Source organism: Pararge aegeria, chromosome 1 (assembly GCF_905163445.1).
Source record: "Pararge aegeria chromosome 1, ilParAegt1.1, whole genome shotgun sequence".
NCBI classification, from domain to species: Eukaryota; Metazoa; Arthropoda; class Insecta; order Lepidoptera; family Nymphalidae; genus Pararge; species Pararge aegeria.
Window position 1 is genome coordinate 2,163,038 of NC_053180.1, and position 27,532 is coordinate 2,190,569.

Here is a 27,532-nt window from a genome sequence, read left to right on the forward strand (position 1 = left end):
CAAGTTGATAGCGACATTGACATTTGAAGGCTGAAATTATGGTTTTTGTCACACTGTTTGATAGTGGGTTCTAGCTTTTGTAAGCTGGTAAGATTTTTTTTCTGATATATCACATACTAACGTAATTGAAGCTATCTAAATACCTAAATAAAACGTACACGTGTGTATGTGTTATGTGCATGTTTGTAACTCAGATGGTGATGCGCCTTGCACCGATAACAATTTTCTATATGAACAAAATATAATTAATTAATTAAATATATCTAACATAATATGTAGAGAAGTTTGAACAATTAAAGTAAATAATATTTATTCAATCATAACGAGTAACATATAATTTCATCACGGGTAAAAATGTTATTTTTTTGCCCAACGGGGCACATTAGTTATTTTTGGTTGAATGCAAAAATTTCAGGAACTGTCGATTCGAATTGGACAAATCTTTTTGTGTTTGATAGTTTATTTATCAGCTTCAACATCATACTACGACTAATAGCGGATCATTGAAGAGAAATGCTGGAAAAATTATCCTTAAACGGCAAACGTTACGCCGAAACGACTGAAGTAGTTATATAGTAAGTATAACCGTTTTAAAAAAAAACAGTCGCGACAGCATATGAACATCTTTAAGGTTGACTCATACGCGGACAAAGTAGCGGGGGACCGCTAGTTTTTGTTATGACTCTCAGTCTAATAATGCCAGAAACGCATGAAATATATTACAGTACAAAACTATCAAGCAAGCAAAGCTTTGATTACAAAAACCTCTCAAATCTTTGAGCTAATCTAAAATTCAGATTATAGAACTGACATCAAGTTGTCAAAAGTCAAAATGCAAATTGACATTTGACATATCCATTTGTCTTGATTTGTCATTCTTGTTCAAGCGGTGCTAGCAGGCGCTTGTACAAAATGTTTGTTTACGCATTTATATGCGTTTTTATCGGGTCAACTATAGGCTTTCATGTCGATAAAGGTAAGGAAATTTATAGCTTTTAAGTACAATATTAAAATTTTATAATGCTACCTTATTCGACTTATTCTAGCCCACGAAAAACGTTCTGCGCTTTATAATTTTTTTCTGTTACTACAGTCTCTTAATTATTTTGTCTTTGTTTAGTAGACCGGTGTTTAACGTTATCTTTTGTATGTTGCACGCCTTTTTCAGCATCTATGCAAACTTAAAATGCATTATAAATCTTTTATATTTTGTGAAATGGGTGAAACTTTTTTGTTTCACTACCTACGTTTTATTTTTTTTAGAAGCACCACCGCAATGGAGTGACGTGTATACGATCAAGGGAATATTAAATATCCCGTATGCAGAGCTCCATGAACCCTTCTACGCTTGGTAAGATAAAAAAAGATATGTACTTTTTGGTAAACTTGTCACACAAATATTCTAAAGTAAGCTAAAGAATTCTGAAGTTATTGGTGTAAGCAATACACCGATAACTTTAGAATGTACTGAAAATATTTCAGTAGAAGATGCCAGCAATATATATATTGTTACCTCTTATTATAACTAGATCAACCGGTGAACATACAATCTAAAGAACTATTAAAAGTAATCAAAAGTTGCAATTGCCATAAAGAAAATCTAATTTAGTTATTTTCAATAATTCAACTATTCCAGATTTTTCTGGTTGAAAACATCAGGATGAATGTTATTTCCACACAAAAGTGTATGAGGCCCCTACCAACCAATTTTTTTTTACCTATTGTGGCTTTGTTAGATATTGAACACTTAATTGCTTATGTTACTGACTAGTATTGAGCTAACAGGTGGTAGAGTCACTACAAACAGACAGACAGACTTGACGTTTCAAAAGTGCTTATATTAGGCCTACTTGAAATAAATATTTTTTGAATAATCAGACCCTGTTTCTATGAAGAAAACTGTGTTTACAGGGACTGTTTAGCTCAATACTAGTAGTATTGAGTTTCTGAAACAAAATGTTTTCATGTATGGGCATCAATTATACCTATTAGTACCATACCACTGTGGTCACCTCATTCAATAATTGATATATCCTTTGGTTATTTTAATAATTAAAAGTCAATATAAAATATAGCCTTCCTCTATAAAAGGATTAGTCTATTATATATCGCATCTTTAATAATTTGAATAGTTATTCCTTATTATTTTAATTTAATTGTTTTTAATTTAGATATTTTTTTTTTATGTTTTATAAGTTTAGGGGTTTATACTCTAATAATTGTTGGGTGATCTTCTAATACAAATTATTCTTTATTAGGGGGATAACGGGGAGTAGCTCAAACAATTTCTTATGATGTGTAAGTGTGATACACACAGCATTATTATTTTTGCACTGTAAAGTACAGGCCTATTTTGACCCACAATGCTGCCTCAATGCATATTGGTGGACTTGGGTAAATTACTAAGACTATCATCTTTACCAACCGTTTACTGGCCCACTATTGACATGGGTCTTCTCTCGGAATGAGGAGAGTTTATACAGTAGTCCACAGTGCTGGCCAAGTGGATTGGGAGAACTCACACTCTTAAAGATTCCCTGAAAATGTTTTCCAAGAATCACTCATGGCACTGAAACGTGGAAGCTTATGTATGATACACAAATCTAAAATCACTCAACTAAATCAAGTGATATTTAATTGCTATATGTTGTATGTTGAGCACAAAAGATCCTGGAGGGTTGAAGAAGTAATCTGTTAGGTAGTATGCCAGTTATATTGAATTGTTTTACACGCGACTTGGTACCGGAACGCTAAATCGCTTAGCGGCACGTCTTTATCTGTAGAATGGTATCTAGCCACGGCCCAAGCCACCAGACCACACCTGGGAAAAGTTAGAAATTATATAAATTCCAAAACTATCCCTGTCCTGCAGGAATCAAAAAAGTAAGTAATTATATAAATTCCAAAACTATCCCTGTCCTGCAGGAATCAAATAAGTCCTCCAGCTTTAAACCACAGCACTCACCGGTGTGCCAGGGAGGTCGTCATATATTTTCTTTAGTCAACAGTATTTGATATGTTTAAAACTATTTAATTTTTAACATCTACTCGTAGGTACACACATCTAGGTACACAAATGATATTTTGATGACTCGTAATTTATTGCTTAGATATTGTTTATTTTAATACCTTGTTAATAAACTGTATTTTAATTATAAGTAGGTATTGAATAACTGCTGCGTTTGCCACCTATTATTGCATTTATTGTACATGAATATGATATATGTGACCTTGCAATAAGAAACTGAATTCAGTACACACTGAAGTGGTGCATTATAAGTATATACATTATTGATTGACACGCTTTTTTCATTAGGATTGCTGTCCTACTTGTACAGATATTGTTTTTTTTAAATACAGTCAAACCTGGATAAGCGAGCGTTCAAGGGAGCACAATCTCATTCTCGCTTACAGAGGTTTCTCACTAATGCAGGTACATGGGTAGCGTTTCTCTCTTATAGAGGTACGCAGCAATAACAAGACATATTCATGCACTATGTAATTTTATTTTATTTAGAACTTATTTACATTAAAAAAAATCCGTGAATTTCGTTTGGGTTTCTGTTTTTGTATTTTGAATGTTTTTCTCTAACTCATAAATTTTGTCGAATATTGCTTGCTCGACTGTCGCTTATAGAGGTATAGATAAGTAGCAGTCTCACCTACGGAGGTCCGTGGGGGAAAAACGACTCTCTCTTACAAAGGTTTCTGTTTCTCGCTAATAGAGGTTTTGGGAGCTTAAAATGACGGGTCCTGGCTATTACTCTCACTTATAGAGTTTTCTCACTTACCCAGGTTTGACTGTATACAGACAGGCAAAGGCAGTTTTGACAGACGTGCCTCAAATTGATGGACACAGGGTGGCATGCATGTTGCAAGATGTGCCCATTGCATGCCCTGTGAAGTGTTGCTCTGGCCATTTGCTAGGTCCGTCAATTATTACTGTCAATAGAAAGCTTCGATAATAGGTACAGGATACACTAATCGGAAATTCACTCAAGGAAACTGTTGTTTCTATTCATACCAATAATAAAAACGCTTAAGTTTGTCTGGATGTTTATTTATTTGTTTTGTTTGTTAACCTATGTTCTAAATCTGCTGCATCGATTCTGATGAAATTAAACGAAAAGTGATAGAAGAATTTCATCAAAAATTTCATCCCGGAGAAAGACATTCGAAACTTTTATCAGGCGAAAACTAAGCCGCGGGCGCTTTTAGTTAATTATAACTGAGGATATTTATTAAATTATATTATTATCATCATCATCATCATCATCATCATCATCGTCATCATCATCATCATCATCATCATCATATCAACCCATTACCGGCCCAATACAGGGCACGGGTCTCCCTCACAACAAGAAGGGTTTAGGCCGTAGTTCACCATGCTGCCCCAATGCGTATTGGTGGACTCTACACGGATTTCAGAACATTCAGTGGCGTGCACTTCATATATGCGCAAAAGCACTGCCTACCCTAAAATTGATAGATAACACGTCCTATCTCCTCCTATCGAATTATCGAGAACTTTGGCCGTTTTATTTTCCTGCATACCCTGGTAGGAAACGTAGTGCACGCCACTGAGAACATTATTGAGAACTCTCAGGCATGCAGGTCACGATGTTTTCCTTCAAAGTTGAAGCAGGAGATATTTTAATTACTTAAAACGTAGATAAATTGATGCTTGCTGGGGATACGAACTCGGTCCCCCGAAAGTGAAGTCGAAATCCTACCCACTGGGCTATCACCGCAATTATATATTACTCTGTTTATAATAATATAGTATATGTGCGATATATATTTGCACAACATGAGGTCATAGTATGAATCGAGGCGTTTATTGAACTTTATCTACATATTATGGGTCATGTTGTTCGAAGATAAATCTATTTACGCTTATTATTTATTGGCTTACTGCTTTGTTTTATGTTTCACGGAGTGTTAACCCAGTTTACGTTTTAATTAGATAGTATTTGAACTTTATCCATACCAATTACCAAGTTATGACCAAAGAAATCGAATTCAATATAAATTAAATTTAGGAAAGTAGGAAAGCAGGTGATGATTTTAATTACTTAAAACGCACGTAGATTAGAAAAGTTGGAGGTGCGTGCTGGTAATTTAGGGTTGCCAGACGGTCGGGAATTGGCGGGATTCTCCCGAATTTTTGTATGTCCTCCCGACTCCCGACAAAGCAAATAATCTCCCGAAAAACAAGTTCGATAATTTTAAGTTCACATTTTCGTCAAACGAAACTAGCAAACAACACACCAAAAAAAATGACAAATACTTATGGCAAGAACAAAACACAATAAACATGCTCATTCGGTTCTTATCTTATGTGTCACAAATACCTACTATTTTTTTTCCTCTTATATCTACAGTGCAATGTAAAAATATGTTTGTTTACCTAATATATTACGTATAATTGAGATTATTAACTTATTTTTTTATTTCTCCCGACCAAAGCCATAAAATCTTGAAAAATCGATTATTGATCCCAATAACAGGAAGAATCAATCTGGCAACCCTGGCTGGGATTCGAACTCGGTCCCCCGAAAGTGCAATCGAAGTCATATGGACTATAACAGCTTATAAAGTAAAACTGTGATAGTCCAGCGCGTAGGACTTGGAATTCACTTTCGGGGCGCAGAGTTTGAACTCCGGAACGCACCTCTAACTTTACTAAGTTACGTGTTTTAAGCAATTAAAATATCACTTGGTTCAACGTTGAAGGGGAACATTATGGAAACCTGCATGCCCGAGAGTTCTCCATAATTTTTCTTAAACGTGTGTGGAGTCCTCCAATCCGCACTGGGCCAGCGTGGTAGACTACGGCCTTAGCCCCTTCTCATTGTGGGAGGAGGGATATGCCCTGTAGTGGGCCGGAAATGGGTTGATATGGTGATGATGACGATGACTATTTATACTACTACTTTTGAAACGTCAAGTCTGCCTGTTTGTAGTGACTCTACCACCGGTTCGGCAGGGTTACGGATTACGTATCTTGCGACAGGCGTAGATCTTGCAATCACTGCTGTCAAACGTCACTTTTGTTTATTTATTGTATGGATAAGTGCAGTGTCACAGCAGTGATCGCAAGATTTACGCCTGTCGCAAGATAGGTGCGAGTGAGAGGGAAATACATCGTCCGCCAGCTCACTTCTTACGTTGGGCCCGCACACCGTCACAAAAAACCTGCACCCTGAATTTAGCGTGACGCAGATTCCACCGAGGAGAAGCAATTAATCAAGATATTTCATAATCACTTTTTGTCTTGCGGAGATAGTTGAATGAACGAAAATGAACGAAACACTTGATCCGTTTTCATTTAGGACTGGTAATGACTGTTTGAGGAATATTTTCAGAACTACTTGAAAAAGAATATAATATAGAATAGGGAAACTTTAATGAAAACAGTAATAGTACTTAGTGCTAGGGTGCAAAGTCGGCCTTATCACTAAATGTGATCTTTTAAAGGCAACCTGAGCGCACGAAGCTGATTATTTAGGTACTGGCTGTTACCCGAAACCTTCTTATGCAAGGCTAGATCGCACTTAGCCGCTTCTTTCAAACCCTATTCTCTTTTCCAGGTTTGACAGCAAGAATGGCAAGTCCCGGATCGACTACTATGGTGCGATGGTCAAGACCTACCAGCTCGCAGCATCCGTTTACCCCGAGTTTGGTACTTCTATCAAGGTGTTTTTCTCTTTTTTTCTTTACCTCTTCTTTAATTCTCGGCTATGCAACGTATTGAAGTCTTAGCGCACGTCGACCTTTATCGGTCTAGTATGATCTTGTCATCATTCTAAATTCAATATGGCGGATTATCAAAGATGGCGGAATTGTTTTTACTAGATATGTTTCTCTCCGTCCTTTCAACTAACTCTATGCCAAAGATCAAGCTGATTGGGTGCTTAGTTAGTTAGAGCATATTAATGAAGATTACCCCTATTTTATGATTTTTTATAAGTTTGCTGAGATTATTTTCAAAAAGTTATGAGATATAAAGTAGCTTTTGAATATGTATGTCACATAGTACAGGTTGGATAAATAAAGCTGGCATGTTCACGGTACTTTTATTATAAAAACTCTTTATTTGAACGAATCGAGAGTAATACAAAGACTGGAGTAGAATTCGAAAGGCGGCCTTATCACTTAGAAGCGATCTCTGCCAGGCGACCTCTGGATTAGGACAACAAGAACTTGAACAAATTGGTGGTGTAAAATTATTATAAACGTACATTCAATTAACTACATACGAATACATGAACCAGAACTAAAAAAAATATATTTATTATTAATGAATGAATGAATGAATGAATGAATACACTTTTATTGTACACCACATAAAAATACAGGAAAAAAAAAACACGATGTATACAATTACGTGGCCTTATTATACAGGCTGTGTAAAAAAAATGACATAGTGACCAATCCACTATACATTTCTTTGCTAACCATGGTCGCTTTTTACCTGGTGAAATTACTACAGGCGGTGCGAGGTCGCCATTCCGGCGCCTTGGGACCCCAACGACGGACGAACGGACAGAAGATTTCAATGGTTATATTATCAACAGATCGCTCCGGTGACCACTGAGAAAGTACAAAACCAAGACACCTGCCTCCAGGTGAACGGTACTAAGGGTGAGAGCATCAACGTACAGACAGTGCTGCCGGATATGACAGACTTCAAATATGTCGGTGAGTACCATCATCAGCAACCAATTGCCGGCCCACTGAAGTTCGCGGCAGGAGTATTACGTATCTCACAACTGGCTTGGGTACTTTTAGACTCTGAGATGGTGATAACAAAAAAAAAACCTGGCTAAGTTTTTTGTGGGCTCTTCTAAGACCAGGGCGCGTTTGGAACCCTCCTAGCTTTAGTTTTAAGTTAACAAATACAGTTATCACCATCAATAACATTAGTGTAAAATGTTAAATGTATGAACGCTTCGTAAGTGCCTGTAATAAGGTCTACGTGAATGAAATATTTTTGAATTTGAATTTTTTGGTAAATATCGCAATCTTTGCGACATTAGTTCAACAGCTTAAAAAACACACTTTGTATAAAAATCCAAACCTATATATATGAAAATGAAAATGAAAATGAAAAATGAAAATGAAAATTTATTTGTTCACATAAAACAATAGCAGATAAGGCGGAGAACTTCTGTTAAGTTTAAAACCTGTGCCAGAATATCTCGCTCTATCTATCTCAATTTATTTATATAATACTTTTTTATTTTTTACTTTTTCTGACATGCGAGTAAAACATGCAGTGTGAGTGCGATTATGTTATGTGTACGTGCGTGTGTGTGTGTGTGTGTGTGTGTGTGTGTGTGTGTGTGTGTGTGTGTGTGTGTGTGTGCGAGCGAGTGTGCGCGCGTGTGTGTGTATGTGTGAGAACGTGCTTGCGTGCGCGCGTGCGTGTATATGCGTGAGGCTGATTATTACTTAAGTAATAAACCTTATTGTTTAATAAATTTAATGACTTACTTTATCAGTTGCAAAAGGAGTTCAGTTTCTTCATATGTTAGTGATTGTAACCATTGAGTAATTTTTGTTTTACAATCGTAAGAATTTAATTGGTATATATTAAGTGCTTTATTAATTCTGTTATATATAAGACTGGATTGTTTTTTAAATTGTTTATTAGCAAAGGCCGTTTTAGTGATTACTGAAGGGACAACAGTATTATTAGTTCTTTTATTAAGAATACTTCGATCAATACGCAGAGTTTTATGTACTTTAAGAGTTGCATTTAAAACGTATAATTGTCTTACTGTAAGACAGTTACTGATTTGATATAACCACTCTGTTGGGAATCGACATGATTTGAAGTTCATAACTTTCAATAAATACCGCTGAGCCCTTTCCACTTCAATGAATCTAGTTTTAGCGGCACCTCCCCATAAAGGAATACAGTAGGTCATGATTGATTGGGCCAAGGCCAGATATATTTTTTTGAGCAACTCAGATGTAGCAACATATCGCAACATCCTAAAAATATAAGTTAACTTCCTTACTCTGCTAGCAACTAATTCTACTTGGGGATACCAGGATAGGTTTCAAGAACAACACCTAGATATTTAGTAGACGAGACTTTATCAAGGGTTGGACAAGAGCAATTTTGACTTTGTTGATCACCGCATTTGTGAATTTTAAGCGTAAAATTGAATCGTGGTTGAGCGTTATTCTTAATAGTGAAACATATAAAATTAGATTTACTCGTGTTTAAAGTAAGCAGATTTGAATTTAGCCATGCAGAAACCTTAGCGAGACCTTCTTCACTTGAGCTTTGGACCTCTTTCCAGGAGGTTCCATAGAACACGATAGCGGTATCATCAGCGTAAGAGAAAACTTTACCATTTTTCAATTTTTTATCACACAATCCATTTATGTAAAGAAGAAACAAGGTCGGTCCCAATACACTTCCTTGTGGAACGCCATAGATTATATTTGTCTCTTCACTAACATACTCTCCGATTTTAACTCTCTGTTTACGGTTACTTAAATAATCCTTGAACAGTTTCAAGGGCGTTCCTCTAATTCCTATATGTTCTAGCTTTTTCACCAGAATGGGAACAGAAACGGTGTCAAACGCCTTTTTTAAGTCCAGAAAAACACATAAACACTTATTCCTCTGATCAAGTTGGTTAACAATCATTGAAGTTAAGTTGGAAATTGCATCTTCGGTTGATTTACCCTGTCTAAAACCAAATTGTGTATTTGAAATTTAGTTGTATTTGTCTAAGTAATTAATTAGCCTTTTGTTCAAACATTTCTCTAATATTTTGGAAATTGCTGGCAGGACCGATATTGGTCGGTAGTTGTTGATATCGCTTCTGGCCCCACATATATATATTAGTTTAGTTTATTTATAAGGGCGTGTTTTTTTAGGTTTTCTTAAATTATTATATTTATTAAAGCAAAATTAATCGATGATTAATTCACCAATGTCTTTTTTTACTATTAGAAATTAAAATTACTGTCATTCCTGCCTTTTTGACTCATAGATGAAAATTATATAAATTAAGAAAACCAATTAGGAAAACGTTTTTTCAAAATTGCTTATATGTAATAGCTAAATATATTGTTTATATGTTTGAAGGAGTAATCTCAGGAACAACCAGTCTAATCACAAAAAATATTTACCTGTTGTATCGCCTTTTTATAAGAATCTTTTAGTTATACCAAAATTAACGTGGCAAAAATATTATTAACTTGATTAACAAAAATCTTATTTTACACATTGAAAAATGGAATAATCTTATCAAATTGTTGTATCATCATTCCAACAGAAAGCTAAAATATTAACAAAATATTAAGAACTACGGAAAATGCAAGTCGACATACAGCCTGTATAAAAAATATTATACTGGGAATTGCGAATGATTTTATAAATTTTAACGTTCATTACCAAATTAATTTTTTTTTATGGTTAAATAGATTTATATCCGGAAAAAATTTGGGCGCTTTTATGGCAAAACATATTTGGATCTATTTTATTCTGTACCTATTTACCACATATGTAACCCATTTTTGATGCAAATAAATTAATTATTATTATTAAAATTCAAAAATTATAAGTAAGGTTATTTGTTTCAGAAAATTCATATTAATTTCAAACGAATAAAAACTATTTGTTGATATGAAAAAATCCAGTAGGTGTATTATATCTATATTATCCAGTTAATTTAGAGGTGTGAGGTAAAACTTAACTTAATCGGAATATCTTAAATAACACACAAGTGCGGTAAAATTAAATAAAACACGCGTGTTTAATACCTTGGATAATGAGCCTTATTAGAATGTAATAAGGTCCACGTTACAAGCAAGAGTGATGCTAAAAAAATTATAAAATCTCTTACCATCATTGCATTTATAATATTGGTATGTTTATATAGATACAGAAACGATGCAAGACTCGGACGCAGTGAAATGGCGGATGGTGCAGAACATCGGCGACAAGATCAACAAGTACACTATGTGGGTGAAGTACAAGAAGAGCTTGAGGGGTGACCCCATTCCCATACCTATCAGGTGAGTGTGATGATAAAATGATAGATTTATCACGATTCACTAATTATATGAGTGTATGCTTTTATAACGAAGGTAATTTTTACCATTACATAAGTTTAAAGAATGTATAAAAACACATTGAATACATCAAGGTTACTATACTATTGATGATTTTTTTAATGGCAAGGTTGCCTGGAAACTAAACAGAACTATGATTGTTAAATTGTAAATGATGTTGGAAAAGAGCAACAGCTAAGTTTCTTGGCAGCATCTTCTCGTTAGAATCTGCCTTCCGAACCGGTGGTAGAGTATACAAACAGACATACTTGACGTTTCAAAAGTGCTTATATTAGGCCTACTTGAAGTAAATGATTTTTGTATTTGAATTTGATTAGTTTATGAATGAATGAATGAATACACTTTTATTGTACACCAAATAAAAAAAAGTAGTTACAAAGATATAAATACATATAAAGAGAGTACAATTTGGTGGCCTTATCGCTACATAGCGATTTCTTCCAGGCAACCAATGGCGTAAAAGGAAAAAAACATAGAAAAGAGGTAGCTGGTGCAATAAATAAGATTTAAAATTATACAAATATATAAATAATATATATATATATATATATATATATATATATAAATATAACTATAATATATAGTTTATATTCTGTGAATTATTAAATTTTCAACATATTTAAATAATACAAAATAACACTATTAAAAATTTATAAAAAACATCTTGCGGGGCTTTTGAGTACCCCAGCAACGGGCGGGGTCAGGTCTCCAGACAGGAACCTCACAATATGCGTCGTTTCAAGAACTAACTACTGCTTTTCTACGACCCTTGATCCAACAATTAAGCGAAAGCCTGTCAAGATGTTGGACTGACTAGTAAATAACAGTCTTATCGAAATAGAAATAATAACAAGTTTTGATCCACGCTAAAGTCGAAAGTGTGTGCACACAACTATGAATTTAAAATGAATGCAGTGCGAAAAAAAGTGGAATAACAGTAAAAAAAATGAAAAACTATACAAGCAATGCAATGAATGAAGTATCTAAGAATTCAATTAACCAATTTTATGAAGAAGCTAACACTCTGTTCTTTAACTCTCTGTGTTGTTTAACACTATGTTCTGACGGCCGATTGGCGCTGTGGGCGGGAACCCTGCTATCTGAGTCCAAGGCCGTGGGTTCGATTCCCACAACTGGAAAATGTTTGTGTGACGAACATTAATGTTTTTCAGTGTCTGGGTGTTTATATGTGTATTAAAAGTATTATTCATAAAAATATTTATCAGTCATCTTAGTACCCATAACACAAGCCACGCTCATTTTGGGGCTAGATGGCGATGTGTGTATTGTCGTAGTGTATTTATTTATTTAAAAAAAAAAAGGTCGGCTAAGTAGGTTTTATTATTTTCAGGTACGAAATGAAGGGCTTCAACTCGCTCCTCGGCTCGCACTACGACCATTACTACATCGACTATAGGGACTATGACGTCGATGAAATCGACCAGGACGTGTTCAGGATTGACCCCAGTAAGTTTATCAGTTTACCTGCTTAGTAATAAATTAATAGTTAAAAAAAAACTAAAAAACTCGCTTGTCATAAAATCCAAACTAATTTCTACCTTTTAGTTTATTCATAAATGCTTGAATATATTCGTTATATAAACTAACAAAAAATCTATTTTGCGAATTGAAAAATGGTATAATGCCATATGATTTCGTCAAACTTATATCTAAAAAGTTTTAACGAAATCAGACTGTTGCGGTGTCTGTTACAAACATATAAAAATAAATAACAGGTGAAGCTAATATAAAGCGTGTAAAAAGTTATAAATTTTAAATTTTTTTTGTTGTACTAGTAGTGTTATAACCTACACTTGCAGGAAATATCGATTTTATAATTTTTTTTTCAAATGCACATAAATATTAACTATCATCAATCGCGGCCTACCACTTGTGATTTAGTCAGCGCACGCGCATAAAGCAGCTCCAACAATTTCATTGGTTTTATCTGGCCCCAGGTTTCCAGTGCTCGTCGTTCCCGGGCCCTGGATCGCGCCACTTCGCCACCTTCAACCCGATGAAGGAATTCGTGCATCCTGTACATGACGCTCACGTTGATGATGAATTCGAAAGGTACTGTTGATAACCTCCTCAACCCAATCTTGATATTTATAATCTTTATTTCAGGCATCAAGGCTCATTTTTTTTTTTTTGTAAAAAGAGTTAGCATAACTGAAATTCAAAAAGAGATACCTGCTCACTGATTCACGAAATATTGACATTTAAAAGGTATTTTCTTTTTAAGACGTAGATGTCTGCTCAGAAATGGTTTTGAGAAATTACCAACCCAAGGGGGTGAAATAGGTGTAGGAAGTTTGCATGTTTTTGAAGTTGACCAAAATTTGCATGAAGAATTATATATAATATATTATATATATATATATTATATTATTCTTTAATATTATGAGTAAATGTGTTAATAATTAAGGGATGCACATACAACAGACAAGAAATTTAATTTCAGTAATAATTTTTTACAGGTTCAAATTCAAGCACAACAAACAATATGCATCCGACGTCGAACACGCCAAAAGATCCAATATTTTCAGACAAAACCTCAGGTAAGATGTTGTTTGTGGTTTTTCTTTTACTAAAATTTTTTTTATAAAAGCGCTGTGAAATTTATAAAAAAAATTTCAATGAACTTTTAAGCTTAATTTACTAAATTAAAATGCGAGACATAAATAATGGAAATTGAGCGTTTTGAAACTTCTAAATTTATTTATTTCAAGTATATTATTTACACACGTAAATGTATATATATATATATATATATATATATATTTTCTACATATATTTAAATTTATTATGGGTATTCATTGATAAATTAATATCATTGAAAAGTTTTTTTAAAGTCATCATTTTAACTATCGGCGATAGCCTAGTGTTTAGGACTTCGGCTTTACTTACGGGGGGCTAAGTTCGTATCCCAGCACGCACCACTAACTTTTCTAAGTTATGTACGTTTTAAGCAATTCAAATATTACTTGCTTCAACGGTGAAGGAAAACATTGTTAGGAAATCTGCATGCCTTAGAGTTCTCCATAATGTTCTCAAAGGTTTGTGGAATCCACCAATCCGCACTGGGCCAGCGGGGTGGGCTACGGCCTTAACCTCCTCATTGTGGGAGGAGACCAGTGCTCTGTAGTCGGCCGGTAATGTGATGATATGATGATGATTCTGAAAACGACTACGGTCATGACACGCCCATTTTTTATTTTTTTATATCACTACAACTTAGCCCTTGACTGCAATCTCACCTTTTGATAAGTGATGATGCAGTCTAAGGTGGTAGCGGGCCAACCTGTTAGGGAGTATGGTAGTTATACCCCTAATCGGTTTCCACGCGACATAGCACTGGAACACGTCTTTGTCGGTAGGGTGTTAACTAGATACGGCCAAACCTTCCCACCAGACCAGACCAGAGAAAAATTCAGAAATTAGAAATTCCCAAATTTTTCCTACCGGGAATCGAACCCGGGCCCTGCTGCTTAAATTCACAGAGCTCACCGCTGCGCCAGGGAGGTCGTCTTAAGGTGTAACTTCCCCTGTTATGCTTTTCAAATTCAATAATTATTTTTTCATGTAGACCTTATCACAGGCACTTATGAAGCGTTCATACATTTAACATGTTACACTAATGTTAGGTTATGGTTATAACTGCATTCGCTAACTTAAAACCAAAGCTAGGAGGATTCCAAACGCGCCCTGGTCCAGAAGAGCCCACAACAAACAAACAAGCTTAGCCATGGTTTTTTTTTGTTATCACCATCTCACAGTCGAGTTAATGTAGTTATGAAGTTAGGCAAATTCATACCCAAGATTTTTTATCATACGTATTGTAATCCTTAATATGCTGCCAGGTACATCCACTCAAACAACCGCGCCCGTCGTGGGTTCACGCTGACTGTCAACCACCTCGCGGACCGGACCGACGACGAACTCGCGGCGTTACGAGGCCGCCGGTACTCCGGACCCAACATGGGTATGTTGATATCAGGGCTTAGAAACCTGCAATCATCGTATTACTTTCAATAAATAAATAAAATAAATAAATAAATTATATATACTACGATTACACTTTCTATAGTAGGGTTGATGACGTATATTGAAAAACTGCCCTTTGACGTTCGGAAGTATAAACTATATACAAAATGTATCTTACTTCTGCAGAAATTAAAGGTTTTGTTCATATAAATTGCCAATTATATTAAAAAGAATTTATTCCCGCGGAAACGCTCGGCGGCTGTCATGGCCGCACATGGCTGTGACGTAATTTTCGTGTCATAGCTAAAGATTTTGGTATTTATAACAAATAACTTAGCATGTGATCTTTGATTAGAAATGACAAAATACCCGATATACGCAGAGTTTGTGACCGGATTTGGCACTGTTTTATTTCGATTGCGAAGAAATAAAATAACTCGTAAAATATAAAATAGGTAAAAATAAAAAACATATATTCCTATTACTTTCGTGATTTCCCCCCAATTGCTCATATTCTCCTGAGCACCGACAACATATATTATTTTCTTGTCGTTGCTGTTATTTAATCATGATTGTAAGTCTTTGAAATATCAAGGAATAAGTGGATATTTACATGAAATGGACGAAAACATTTTAATAAACTAGAAAAAATAAACAAAAATTAACAATAGTAATAAAAAAAACAACGTAGTGTTTACATACTCTTTGCATCAAAATAAAATTATCCTCACATAAAGGTTAGGTATATGATCAACAGTACTAGAACCCAGAGCCGGAAAGTCGATTATAACTATTTAGTTTTATCCTCAAGATCAAATTGAGTTTTAGTCCACCTACACATAGACACATATTATACGACTCCGACTCCGACTTTAAGAGCATGAGTAGTGGAAAAGATATATTTTAACCATACCCTTATATGAACAGGCTTGCCGTTCCCTCACAGTGAGAAGTCGTTGGAGGAACTGAGCGACAAAGTACCAGCGGAACATGACTGGAGATTGTTCGGCGCTGTCACTCCAGTCAAAGGTATGAAGTTTATTTAACACTTTCATATAAAAAAGAACCTTATTACTAATATATCAAAGTTCATAATGTATGACTCTCTAACTCATTGTAAGTGTTTCATGTGACTTTTTGTGGCAGGAGTTTTCGTTCCATTAAAATCTGATTTATATACATTGTCAAAAATGAGATATTTTGATATAATTCCGATATATATCGGATATATTATATGCAGGCTAAGAAAAATAAGCGAATTTGAGTATCTTAAGTAGATTAAACACTTAAAAATGTGAAAGGAATTTGTAAAAAATATGTGTCAATTATCACATTTTTTATTTTAAAAAAGTAAAAAAAGAATTCGTGGTTTTTTGAGATTTTTTTTAGGACACTCAATAAACAAGTACCTATTATTATATTAATCTTCATTTGTTTGTGATATAAATGAACTAAGTCAAGTTAATCAATCAAGTAATTTAAAGGGGATTTCCCCAATTTTAAATGAGATTGCTGTATGGAGTACAATCTTAATCATTCTGAATTGTAGTTTTACGCTACGTGTTGCCAAGGTAACCAGTAATCACCAAAAAATTTAGTTCAGAAGACAAGAAAAAATCAATTCTTATATGTCAACATAAATATCAAAGTCTAGGTCAAAGTCAAATATATCTTTATTCAAATAGGCACATAGATCGGCGAACCCTGTTGATAACACCGTAAAGTTCAGTTTACTTCAGTGAACTAATAATTAGACTATAGAAGCGAGTGGTTTCAAAATTCAGAATTCAAAATCTCAATTTATATCAAGAAGGCCTAGTTTAAAACACTTTTGAAACGTCAAGTGTTTGTAGTGACTCTACCACCGGTTCGGGAGACAGATTCTACCGAGAAGATCCGGAAAAAAACTCAGCAGATTGCTCTTTTTTCAAACATCTTTTTATAGTTTAACCATCTTTAGAATTTCTCTGTCTTATGCGGGATGAGGAATTCATCAATCGTGTTTTGTAACATTGTTTTAACTTATGTTAGGTAGATCTAATATTACTTTCGTGGTTAAGCTCGGTTAAAGTATCGCTAAGCCTTAAATGAGGGATTTGCTGCTGTCCGCTGAGGAGTTCTGTCCTCTATCTCCAACCACAGTTTGTGCAAAATTAAAAACATATTATAACCTCTATAGTACAAAAATAATTATTTAAATCGGTTATAATTTGTCGGAGTTATGGTGTAAAATAGTCTAACATTATTATCCTCTCTCCCAAAGAAACAGAGCTTAATGTCGGGATAAAAAGTATCCTATATTATTTCTAATACCTCCAAGAATATGTATAAGAAGTTTCATGAAGATCGGTTCAGTAGTTTTCGCGTGAAAGCGTACCAAACAAACTTACATTCACATTTATAATATTAGTAGGGCTAAGTATATTGCGAAGCTACTGTAAGTTTACCTATTTTTTTCTAATTTGTATTTATTATTTTATAAATTTAAAAGCATATAAAATTTTTTTTCGGAACGGCGCTCTTAACGTCGATGCCGACATAAGTATATGCCTTTTACATCAGTCTTATAGCGACTTTAGCGCCATCTAGTAGGAAACGTTTTCGATCTACTTTTTCAAAGGTCCATATTACAATGTACCAATTTGGAGATGACACATTGCTTTTTTTTTTTTTTATAATTTTATAATTTGTATTTGTATTACCCGTACCTATTTCTTTAAATTTGCCACGAACTGTTGCCTCCGGTGCTGGGGAAAATCGTTAAAATGCTGCTAACTTGTCACAGATCAGTCCGTCTGCGGTTCGTGCTGGTCTTTCGGCACCGTGGGTGCGGTGGAGGGAGCACTGTTCATGCACAACGGCGGCCACTTGGTGCGACTCAGCCAACAGGCCCTTGTCGACTGCTCTTGGGGGTAAGTGTGTGTTTAATTGTACGCGATGATCTCAGGAGCTACAAGTCGCGGCAAGAAGGTCTAGCGCTGAACGAAACGTGGAGGGGATAGCTGCGCATGGGTACTGTCGCGCAGGCAATACAATCATTACTATAATTAATAAATAGTATTTAGCCATTCATTAATAAAGCAATGATTATTATCCAATGAAAATGATATTATTTGTGGTTTAAGATCTTTATTTCTCAAAAGAATTACAAAAAATTCGCTTAGTTGAGAAAACATTAAACTTAGAAATAAAACATGTTGTGAGTGTACACTATAAAAGTACATATCTATAAAGCATAACTTAATGCAGCTAAAAGAAAATGTTCGTACAATCGGGTAGTTTCACAAATATTACCGAGCAAAAACATACGACTTAAACAAAGATCATCGTTTACTGGAAACGACTTATACTGACATATTATTTATCAAGTAGAATTTTAATTTTTTCTTAAAAATAAACGTTGATTTGTGAAAATTATTTAATTGTAATGTGTGTGTTATGTGTAGTGTAAATGCATGTTTGAGTGTGAGTGTATGTGTTTGTAATTATTATAGTTTAGAGTTTCAAGTTCCAAGTTCCAAAGATTTCTTGTTATCTAGGCTATAATTTTTTACAAGTTTATAGGGAATAGAAAAATAAAAACATTCATAAAAACAACAACAAAAATTAACAGTAATAACAATACAATTCAGAACGCGACTGTACACTGGAAGTGTGCGGGGTGTCGTATCGGTACGGGAGACGGAATACGACTGGTGAGCCAATAAGCACGTGCGAACAATACGCACACCCTCCCCGCGACCCTCTTACTCCCCCATGATACCTTATTTTCGACTCCTGCGCAATAATGGTCACCGCTACACTTTCGTGCCGCTACTTATAGTGGTCCGATTTGAAAAAAACTTTCAGTGTTGGATAGCCTATTTATCGAGGAAGGCTATAGGAGTATGGCACCCTAAAATAATGTTTAAAAATCGGATTTTTTTTTCGGAAGCTCTCCACTGCGTGCGCTTCGTGAACGGTAAAGTAAAAGTTTCGATTGAATCATGTATGACAAAGTTGTTGCCACTTAAAAGATCTGAAAAAAGTCCGCCTCAGCATATGTCTATCTTTTAAGGTTGACTTATAGGCGGAAGAAGTCGTGTGGGACCGCTAGTGACATCAGTGGCGTGCACAGGTTTTTGGTGTAAAACTGATTTTTTCGTTGCGACACAGGCCGTGGCAACGCATCGCCACGCTATATGATTAAATTTTTGTATTTCGTATGTAAAAATAGAAATGAATATTAATTTTGTAATAAAACAGTCATTATTAACCGACTTACAAAAAGGAGTGGTTATCCATATGGTTGTCATTTCATTATGCAATATCTGCAATAACTTACAGAAAACTATTTCGATGTTTCACATCTGCCAGGCGTCCCGTGAAAGCTCACACGTTTTTTTCGACAAGGGTATGCATAATGACCAGGGCCCCAAGTCTGCTATTACAATTGTGTGTCAGTGATCGATCAGTGACTTCATAATTGTCAATTTTGGCATATTTGGTAGTCTGCTAACACAATGGTGTCATTATGGTGTCATTATGATTTTCCGATGGAAAACCACTGACACTTCAATGAACATTTGCTAGTCTGCTGCACAATGACAATTCAATGATCGCACGAATTGGTAGTCTGCTAATATTTTGACAGTTCTATTGATCATTGTGAGACCATTGAGACGCAATTCTGCAGTCATTGCCTTTTAGCAATATTATTGTTGATTACAATTCAATTGTGAAGTGTGAGATCATAATATTCAGATTAAGGTGGAATATTTTTAAGTTGGCTAAGACTATTGATGTTCTTCAATACCATTTGATTAAGCGTAGCAGGCGCCGTCGAGCCCGCAGCTTGCTAAGAAACAATGTAGACTACTTTAGGATCTTCCCGATGCGGAATTTATAAAAAAAGGAGTTGCTTGGCAGACTGTAATGAGTCAAGTGTGGGAGCTCGCTCCACTTAGGCATTCCCAAACCACGGTAAGAAAACAACTTTAATTTTCGTTGCTTTTTAATTAAGTATAGTACCTATATCTCAGAAAATGTTATGATGGCATGGCTGTAATGCTGGTATTTCTGTTGCAGTTACTGGTAGCACTAGCATTTTATGCATCTGCCCCTAAAAAATAACGATTGGGCCCCCCACAATGTTTCTCAGATCACTGCCTCAAGAGCTGTGGGACAAATAACGGAGGTGCTTAACACCAAATTTAATAAAAAGTGTTAAATGTCCAGAGTGATAAGGATGCTGAAGTGGAGTGATGGATGAAGGAAGAAATTATATTTTACCAGTTATATGCTGAGTACTTTACCAAGAAGAATGCTTTTTCAGCTTCTATGAAAAAAATTACTTCAGATATCATAGATGGGACACATGTGGCAATAATAAGGCCAAATGTTCATGAAAGGCAATATTATAACACTAAGGTATTGCATTCCCTAACTGTTATAATAGTAACTTTAATATTGAACTCATATTTTAATATTATGTGATATATCTAGCCAATAATCTTCAATTTATTTAACAATCTGTGACGCAGATTTAAATATATTGTGCCTGCAACCCAGGCTCTGCTCTTAACTCCAATGTGTGGCAGAGTCACCCACTCAGCCAACACTTAACTCCATTAAATGATAATGGGGCATGAGGTTTTTTTTAGGTATTACTTATTTTAGGTTTTTTTAATTAATTCCAATATAGATTTTTAATCGTCAAGGTTAATATTGGTTGGATTTTCAGGTGAGTTTTTCCTCTGTGAAAAACTATGATGACCACAACTTAAATACTATAGAGGGGAGATACACCACACTACTCTATGCATGAAACTTGTGACTGTATGCAATACAGTAGAGCGCTGTAAAAGTATATTGGAAGAATGTTTCAGGTAAAGTAAATAAAATGCTTTAGATAGCATGTTAGGGTCTCCTAGATTGAAAACTGTAGTAATTCATGTACATAGTTTGATGGTCAAGTGTTTTATTTCCAAATATCTTTTTCTGGTAATTGTTTAGAGCAAGTATGCATTATAATGCATACTTGCTCTAAACAATTGCACTGCTGGCAAGATTGCAGATGCATGTTGTGTTTGGCACAATATAAAAGCCACAACACAATTAAAGCAATTCTTCTGCAAGAGGCATTTAACTTTTGTGTGTTATTAAAATTATTTTTATAAATCTATGAGGAGACAAATAATACAAGTTAATAAAGATAAGACACTGAACAATGATTTTTATTTACAGTAATTTAGTTTACAAATGAATACATGTAAAAAATGAAGACTCTTCAGCTGGCTTCCAATAAAAGCAGGAGGATATAATTTTTTCTTTAATTAGCAAATTTCATTTTGAAATCCAAACCTTTATTGTTACCCTTTTTATATTCATTCCAAGAATTATTTATTTTATCTGATGAAGTTCCTTATAGATAGAGGACAGAATTCTTCAACAGATAACAGCAAATCACTTTGTTCACGATTAGAGCCGAGTTGGAAAGCTCTATCACATAAGGACTTGGTTCACAGAGACTTCAACGAGTAAACCAGGGTCTGCTTGAAGGTTGGGCACTGCAGCAGGCTCTTGTCAAAAGACTGTGGACAAAGGCATATATTATGAGTATATGTGTTCCAAGGGTTAAACATAGTGTTTTGTCCTATTAATCTATTGTTTTTAATTATTCTACAACAATTTTTTACTCTGTTACAGGGATGCTGGTCACAATTTGTGCAATACCTTAAATGGGTCCACAAGTTAATAAAAGATAAAAAATTTAAAAGAAAATAGAATGGAATGAAAAGCTCCTAGCTTTAGTTTTAAGTTAAAAAATGTAGTTAGCACCACCATGATAAGTACAAGTTCATTAGCACCTGTGATAAGCGTACATGAATAAAGAATTTAAGAATTTTATAAAATTTTTGATTACTCCCCATATTTGTGTTTTTTTTAATTAAATTACCAGAGATACTGTTGGAAACACACCAATTTGATACCTACTTAGACTTCATATCATGCTTAAACAGTACAAGATTGCATTACTTACTTTCGCTCTTCAGTGGGAATTTATTTATAAAATTTGAGCGTAGGTACGCAACCCAATGTCGCTTCGCCGGGCAACGTCCGTTATTGGTACAGCTGCAGTGTCCAGGCTGATCTGTCTAACTCTCCAAAAGCAGCGACGAAGTTTGCTCGATGAGGAGCATTTTGTTTGTTTTTATTATAATTTATATATTTTCACTAGCACAAAATAACGTCAATGAAATTTAATGTCAATTCGACAGTTACAGATTAAATATAATTATTTTTGACAAAATTTGGCACACAAAATATTTGTTTTTTGGGTTCCTTCGATTGTTTTACCAAATGTGATACAAAGTTCGTCTTTAGAACACATATCAATAACATTTAAAAATATTTCTAATCAAAAATTCGCTTAATTGGACATTATTAATTAATGGTAGTTTTTTTAATTTTACTTCTCAAACACAGTTTGACCAAATGGCAACACTGATTCCCTTTCTACCACAATGCAATTATCATCCAATTACAATCCAATTGTAAGACCATTGTGAATTTAGTAGACTACCGACTTTGGGCACAATGATAATTGGATTGCAATGGAATGGTGTCATAATGACAAATCTTGTAAAATAGCAGACTTGGGGCCCTGGCTATCTTGTAGTGCGCTACAAGATAGCCCTGTAGTAAGTTATGTAGTGTAGACAATAAACGAAAAAACACACTTTATTTATTAAGGATTTGAACATTTTATTAAATAATTTTCAGTTTTGGTAACAACGGCTGCGACGGTGGGGAGGACTTCCGCGCGTACCAGTGGATCATGAAGCATGGACTACCCACTGAGGAGGACTACGGCGGTTATTTGGGACAGGTGGGTTATAAAGAGCCAAATGTCATCATCGTCGTCGTCGTCGTCGTCGTCGTCGTCGTCGTCGTCGTCGTCGTCGTCGTCGTCGTCGTCGTCGTCGTTGTCGTCGTCGTCGGCCTATTAACTGTGCAGAAACCAGCCATTTATGGCATAGATCCACCACACTGCTGGGTTGCTGGGTTATTAACCGACTTCAAAGAGACGTTATTTTTTTTTTTCAATTTGTTGAAGCATAACTCCGTAATAGAACGACGGCTTTGTAATATAGGGCCATTTATATTAAATATGGAGGGTAAGGTAAGGAGAGTCATCTTATATGGGAGAAAAGTTGAAAAAGTGTCCAGTTGTTGCGCTAAATAACAGTTCAAAAATCCTCCACAATGGCGCTGGTGGATGCACAGGGTATGGTATGAATGTAGCAATCGTAGATGAATTGAAGTATGCCGAGTTAAAAAATTGAATGTCATTATCGACTAAAGTAGTTAATTATTGAGAATTTCAACAACTTACGTTGTACAAAATATTGTGGTAAATATAACCTTACTTCCTTGTATCTCCATACTTCCTTGTTTATTTTTCAAGCCTACTCTAACAATATTTATATTTGGCGCTTCTTTTAAGAGTTACCCTGATGCAAATGTGGCGCCATCCTAATTTAATACATTTTGACGACACTTTTTCATATACACAGATGACTCTCCTTATTTAAATATAATATGATAATGACAGAAATTCTTAAAAAATTACAGCAAATTAATTTTACAGAAAGATGGTTATGGTATTCTAGCTTGATTCAATTTTCATCTGTCTCTTTCATTACTTTTTGCCTTATAAACTTGATACAGTTGAGCTTGGTCAAAGGATTAAAAAAAAAAATTTTGCTAACTCGTGTTACTTGTTTCCAGGATGGATACTGTCACATAGACAATGTGACACTCGTCACGTCGATGAAGGGCTGGGTGAACGTCACCACCAAGAACGAAAACTCCTTGCGGGTGTGTATTTTCCACTGACCTTGTTATTGCCACTTTATTTTTATTTCAAGTCGGCCTAAATAAAATTCCAATTAGTAAACACATAATAATGATAAAAAGGACCTTGCTCACGAGATTACCGCCATTTGGAATGTTGAGTCGACCGTTATTGTTCCGACTTCGTTTCAGTCAATGGTATTCTCGCGAAAAGCTTCGACCAACATCTTAAGAAGCTTTCGCTTGGTTGTTGGATCAAGGGTCGGATACAGAAGGCAGTAGTCCTTGAAACGGCGCGTATTGTGAGGAGGTTCCACACTCTTGAGCCCTGACTAAAAGCCCACCGGTTTCTTGGGCATTCAAAAGCCCCGCAAGCGGAAGGTGGATGTTTTTTCTTATAAATATTAAGTGGTTTTTTTTCAAGCATTGTTAAGAATTTAAAAAACAAATGAAAATCAATAAATCATAGATAAATTAAAAAGTAAAATATAAGCCGTCTAACTGTTCACTTATGGGCATGGTATCCAAAATGCTGGCGCTATTGCCTCTTTGAAATGCTACACTTAGCCGTTGGGCTAAATAAGCGCCGGCTCTTGGATATGTCGTCGGCCGATTGGCGCAGTGGGCAGCGACCCTGCTTTCTGAGTCCTAGGCCGTGGTTTCGATTCCCACAACTGGAAAATGTTTGTGTGATGAACATAAGTGTTTGCCAGTGTCTAGGTGTTTATCTGTATATTATAAGTATTTATGTACGAGTATATTATTCATAAAAATCTTAGTTCCCATAACACAAGCTACGCTTACTTTGGGGCTAGATGGCGATGTGTGTATTGTCTTAGTATAGTATATTAGTTTAGTATGTATAATACTATACTAATATACTATATCACTCTCTTACTGTAATCTCATATTATACGAATAAGTGGTGATATATTTTCACCTGGAACTAACATTTCAGGGTTTTTGTTAAAAGAATAAGCCATCTTTATACACGCCCAATTTATCTTTATAAATATTATCTTTATTAAACAAAGCATAAGTAATTAACAAAAAGTCGATATAAACAGTCGACTAACTAGAAACGGACATAAATTAGTGATATCTGCATATCGTCTGAGAAACGTACAGAAATCCTTTGTGGGGATGGGTATAGGCTTTTATAACATGATACCGAAGGTAACATTAGATCTACATTTACCTAAGTTTTAAACAATATATTAAAACACATTTAATAAATCGTGGTTACTACACGATTGATGAATTCCTAAACGACAAGGCTGCTTGGAAGCAGGCCACTCCGCTCTCATCTCTATATCACAAAACAGAAAGATTCTAAAGATTGTTAAACTTTAAAATGATGTTGGAAAAGTGCAATCTGCTGAGTTTCTTGCCGGCTCTTCTTAGTGGAATCTGCCTTAAAAACCGGTGGTAGAGTCACTACAAACAGACTTGACGTTTCATAAGTGCTTATTAATTAGGCCCACTTGAAATAAATGAATTTTGAATTTTTTGAATTTTGTGCATACCCGCTATGCACGCAACTGGACGTATTATATTTATTATTATTAAATTCTTTATTGCACACACAAAACCAAAATACAAAGAAGCACATTTACAAATAAAAAAAAATAAAAAAACTAGTTTAGGTGTGCAAAGGCGGACTTATCGCTAAAGCGATCTCTCCCAGACAACCTTTGGCGATGGTAGTATTTATATTTATTTATTAGCCATTGTAATGAACTTATGTAAAGATGCCATTTGACATTGTTTTCAGTTTGCTATCTTCAAATACGGCCCGGTGTCCGTGGCCATCGACGCGTCGCACAAAAGCTTCAGTTTTTACTCGAATGGCGTCTACTATGAGCCCAAATGGTGAGTTCAGTTGAAAATAACTTATGGATATCATCTTTTCATTCTTGGTTTTTTTCTTAATAGTAGTAGTGAAACGGTGAGTGGCAAATGGTATGTCTGGCTGGAGGCTTCGGTCGTGGCTAGTTACCACCCTACCTACAAAGGCCGTATTGACTGCCGATTGGCGTAGCGGGCAGCGACCCTGCTTTCTTAGTCCAAGGCCGTGTGTTCGATTCCTACAACTGGACAATGTTTGTGTGACGAACATGAATGTTTTTCAGTGACTGGGTGTTTATATGTATATTATAAGTATTTATGTATATTGTATATCATTCATAAAAATATTCATCAGTCATCTTAGTACCCATGTCACAAGCTACGCTTACTTTGGGGCTAGATTTCAATGTGTGTATTGTCGTAGTATATTTATTTATTTATTTAAAAAAAAAAGATATAAAAAAGCGTGCCGCTAAGCGTTCAACGGAACGCTAAATCGCTTAGCGGCATTTTTGAAATCTTTATATAAGTTCCATATGACTCTTAGTAGACTACATTAATTATGGGGTAATTTTATTTCATGTATGTTTATATCTTATTTGTATTTATATGTGATATATATATATATATATATATATATGTATTAATATATTATACTTATATATATAATATATATATATATATTTGTGTAATGTTTAGATCTTATTTATTGCGACACCTACCTCTTTTCTATGTTTTTCCCTTTAACACCTTTGGTTGCCTGGAAGAAATCGCTATGTAGCGATGAGGCCACCGAATTGTACTCTCTTGCTCTATCTTTATATTTCTGTAACTCCTTCTTTTCTTTGGTGTAAAACAAAAGTGTATTCAAGCATTCATTCATTCGTTCATTCACTCATTCGTTATATCTATCATTCATTCATTTATTTATTCTTTCATTCATTTTTTCTTTCAATCATTCATTCATTCAATGTTTACAGCAAAAACAAAGTTGAAGAACTCGATCACGCAGTACTGGCGGTCGGCTACGGCATCCTCAAAGGTCAGAAGTATTGGCTGATCAAGAACTCTTGGTCCAACTTGTGGGGCAACGACGGATACGTCCTTATGTCCACCAAGGACGACAACTGCGGCGTTCAAGCAGCCCCCACTTACGTCCTTATGTAGATGACATACACTTACGCCCTTAAATAAATACCATCTTTATAGCACGGACGAAATAATACGTTTCTGAGCCTCTAAAACAGAATCCAATTCTGTACGCCCATTTTTTTTTTAATTTTTTTTACGGCATGGATTCAAGTCCTTTAAGGCCTTTCAAAGAATATTACATTTTAGCTTGAAACTAAGATAAGGTAATTATCATTTTCTTTGAAACATTAAAAAAAAACAACATAAAAATAATTAATATAAAAGCTGTAAATTTAGGAACTACGGTGTCACTTATTGTGTCATGTGACATTGTAACAGCGCAGTATGGATAAAAAAACGTTTTCTCATTTATCGATGATTATAAAAAAAAAATCAAGTTGGTAGTATAGTTTGTGTTGATAATCTTCTAAAATTTGTACTTTTTGTGTACAAACCAGACATACTTGACGTTTCAAGTGCTTATAGAGTAGGCGTACTTAAATTAAATGAATTTTTAATTAAAAATTCAACGGCACTTCAAAGTTATACTTCCGCATTTTTTCATCATTCAAACCATGCCAGAGAAATTTCTCAAATAATATATAAAACTTACTAAGACTGC

The 27,532-nt window shown here is 34.9% G+C and overlaps 1 protein-coding gene across 1 annotated transcript; it reads left to right on the forward strand.

Moving 5' to 3' along the window:
- Positions 1-865: 865 nt before the first annotated feature.
- On the forward strand, positions 866-27,416 carry LOC120637880 (digestive cysteine proteinase 2). Its single transcript, XM_039909931.1, has 15 exons — positions 866-976; positions 1,264-1,351; positions 6,597-6,702; positions 7,584-7,707; positions 10,914-11,049; positions 12,458-12,573; positions 13,065-13,179; positions 13,587-13,667; positions 14,970-15,091; positions 16,021-16,122; positions 17,879-18,005; positions 22,858-22,963; positions 23,866-23,955; positions 25,706-25,803; positions 26,760-27,416. Exons 1-15 carry the CDS (start codon positions 913-915, stop codon positions 26,944-26,946), a joined length of 1,662 nt encoding a protein of 553 aa, XP_039765865.1. The 5' UTR covers positions 866-912; the 3' UTR covers positions 26,947-27,416.
- The last annotated feature ends 116 nt before the right edge of the window (positions 27,417-27,532 follow it).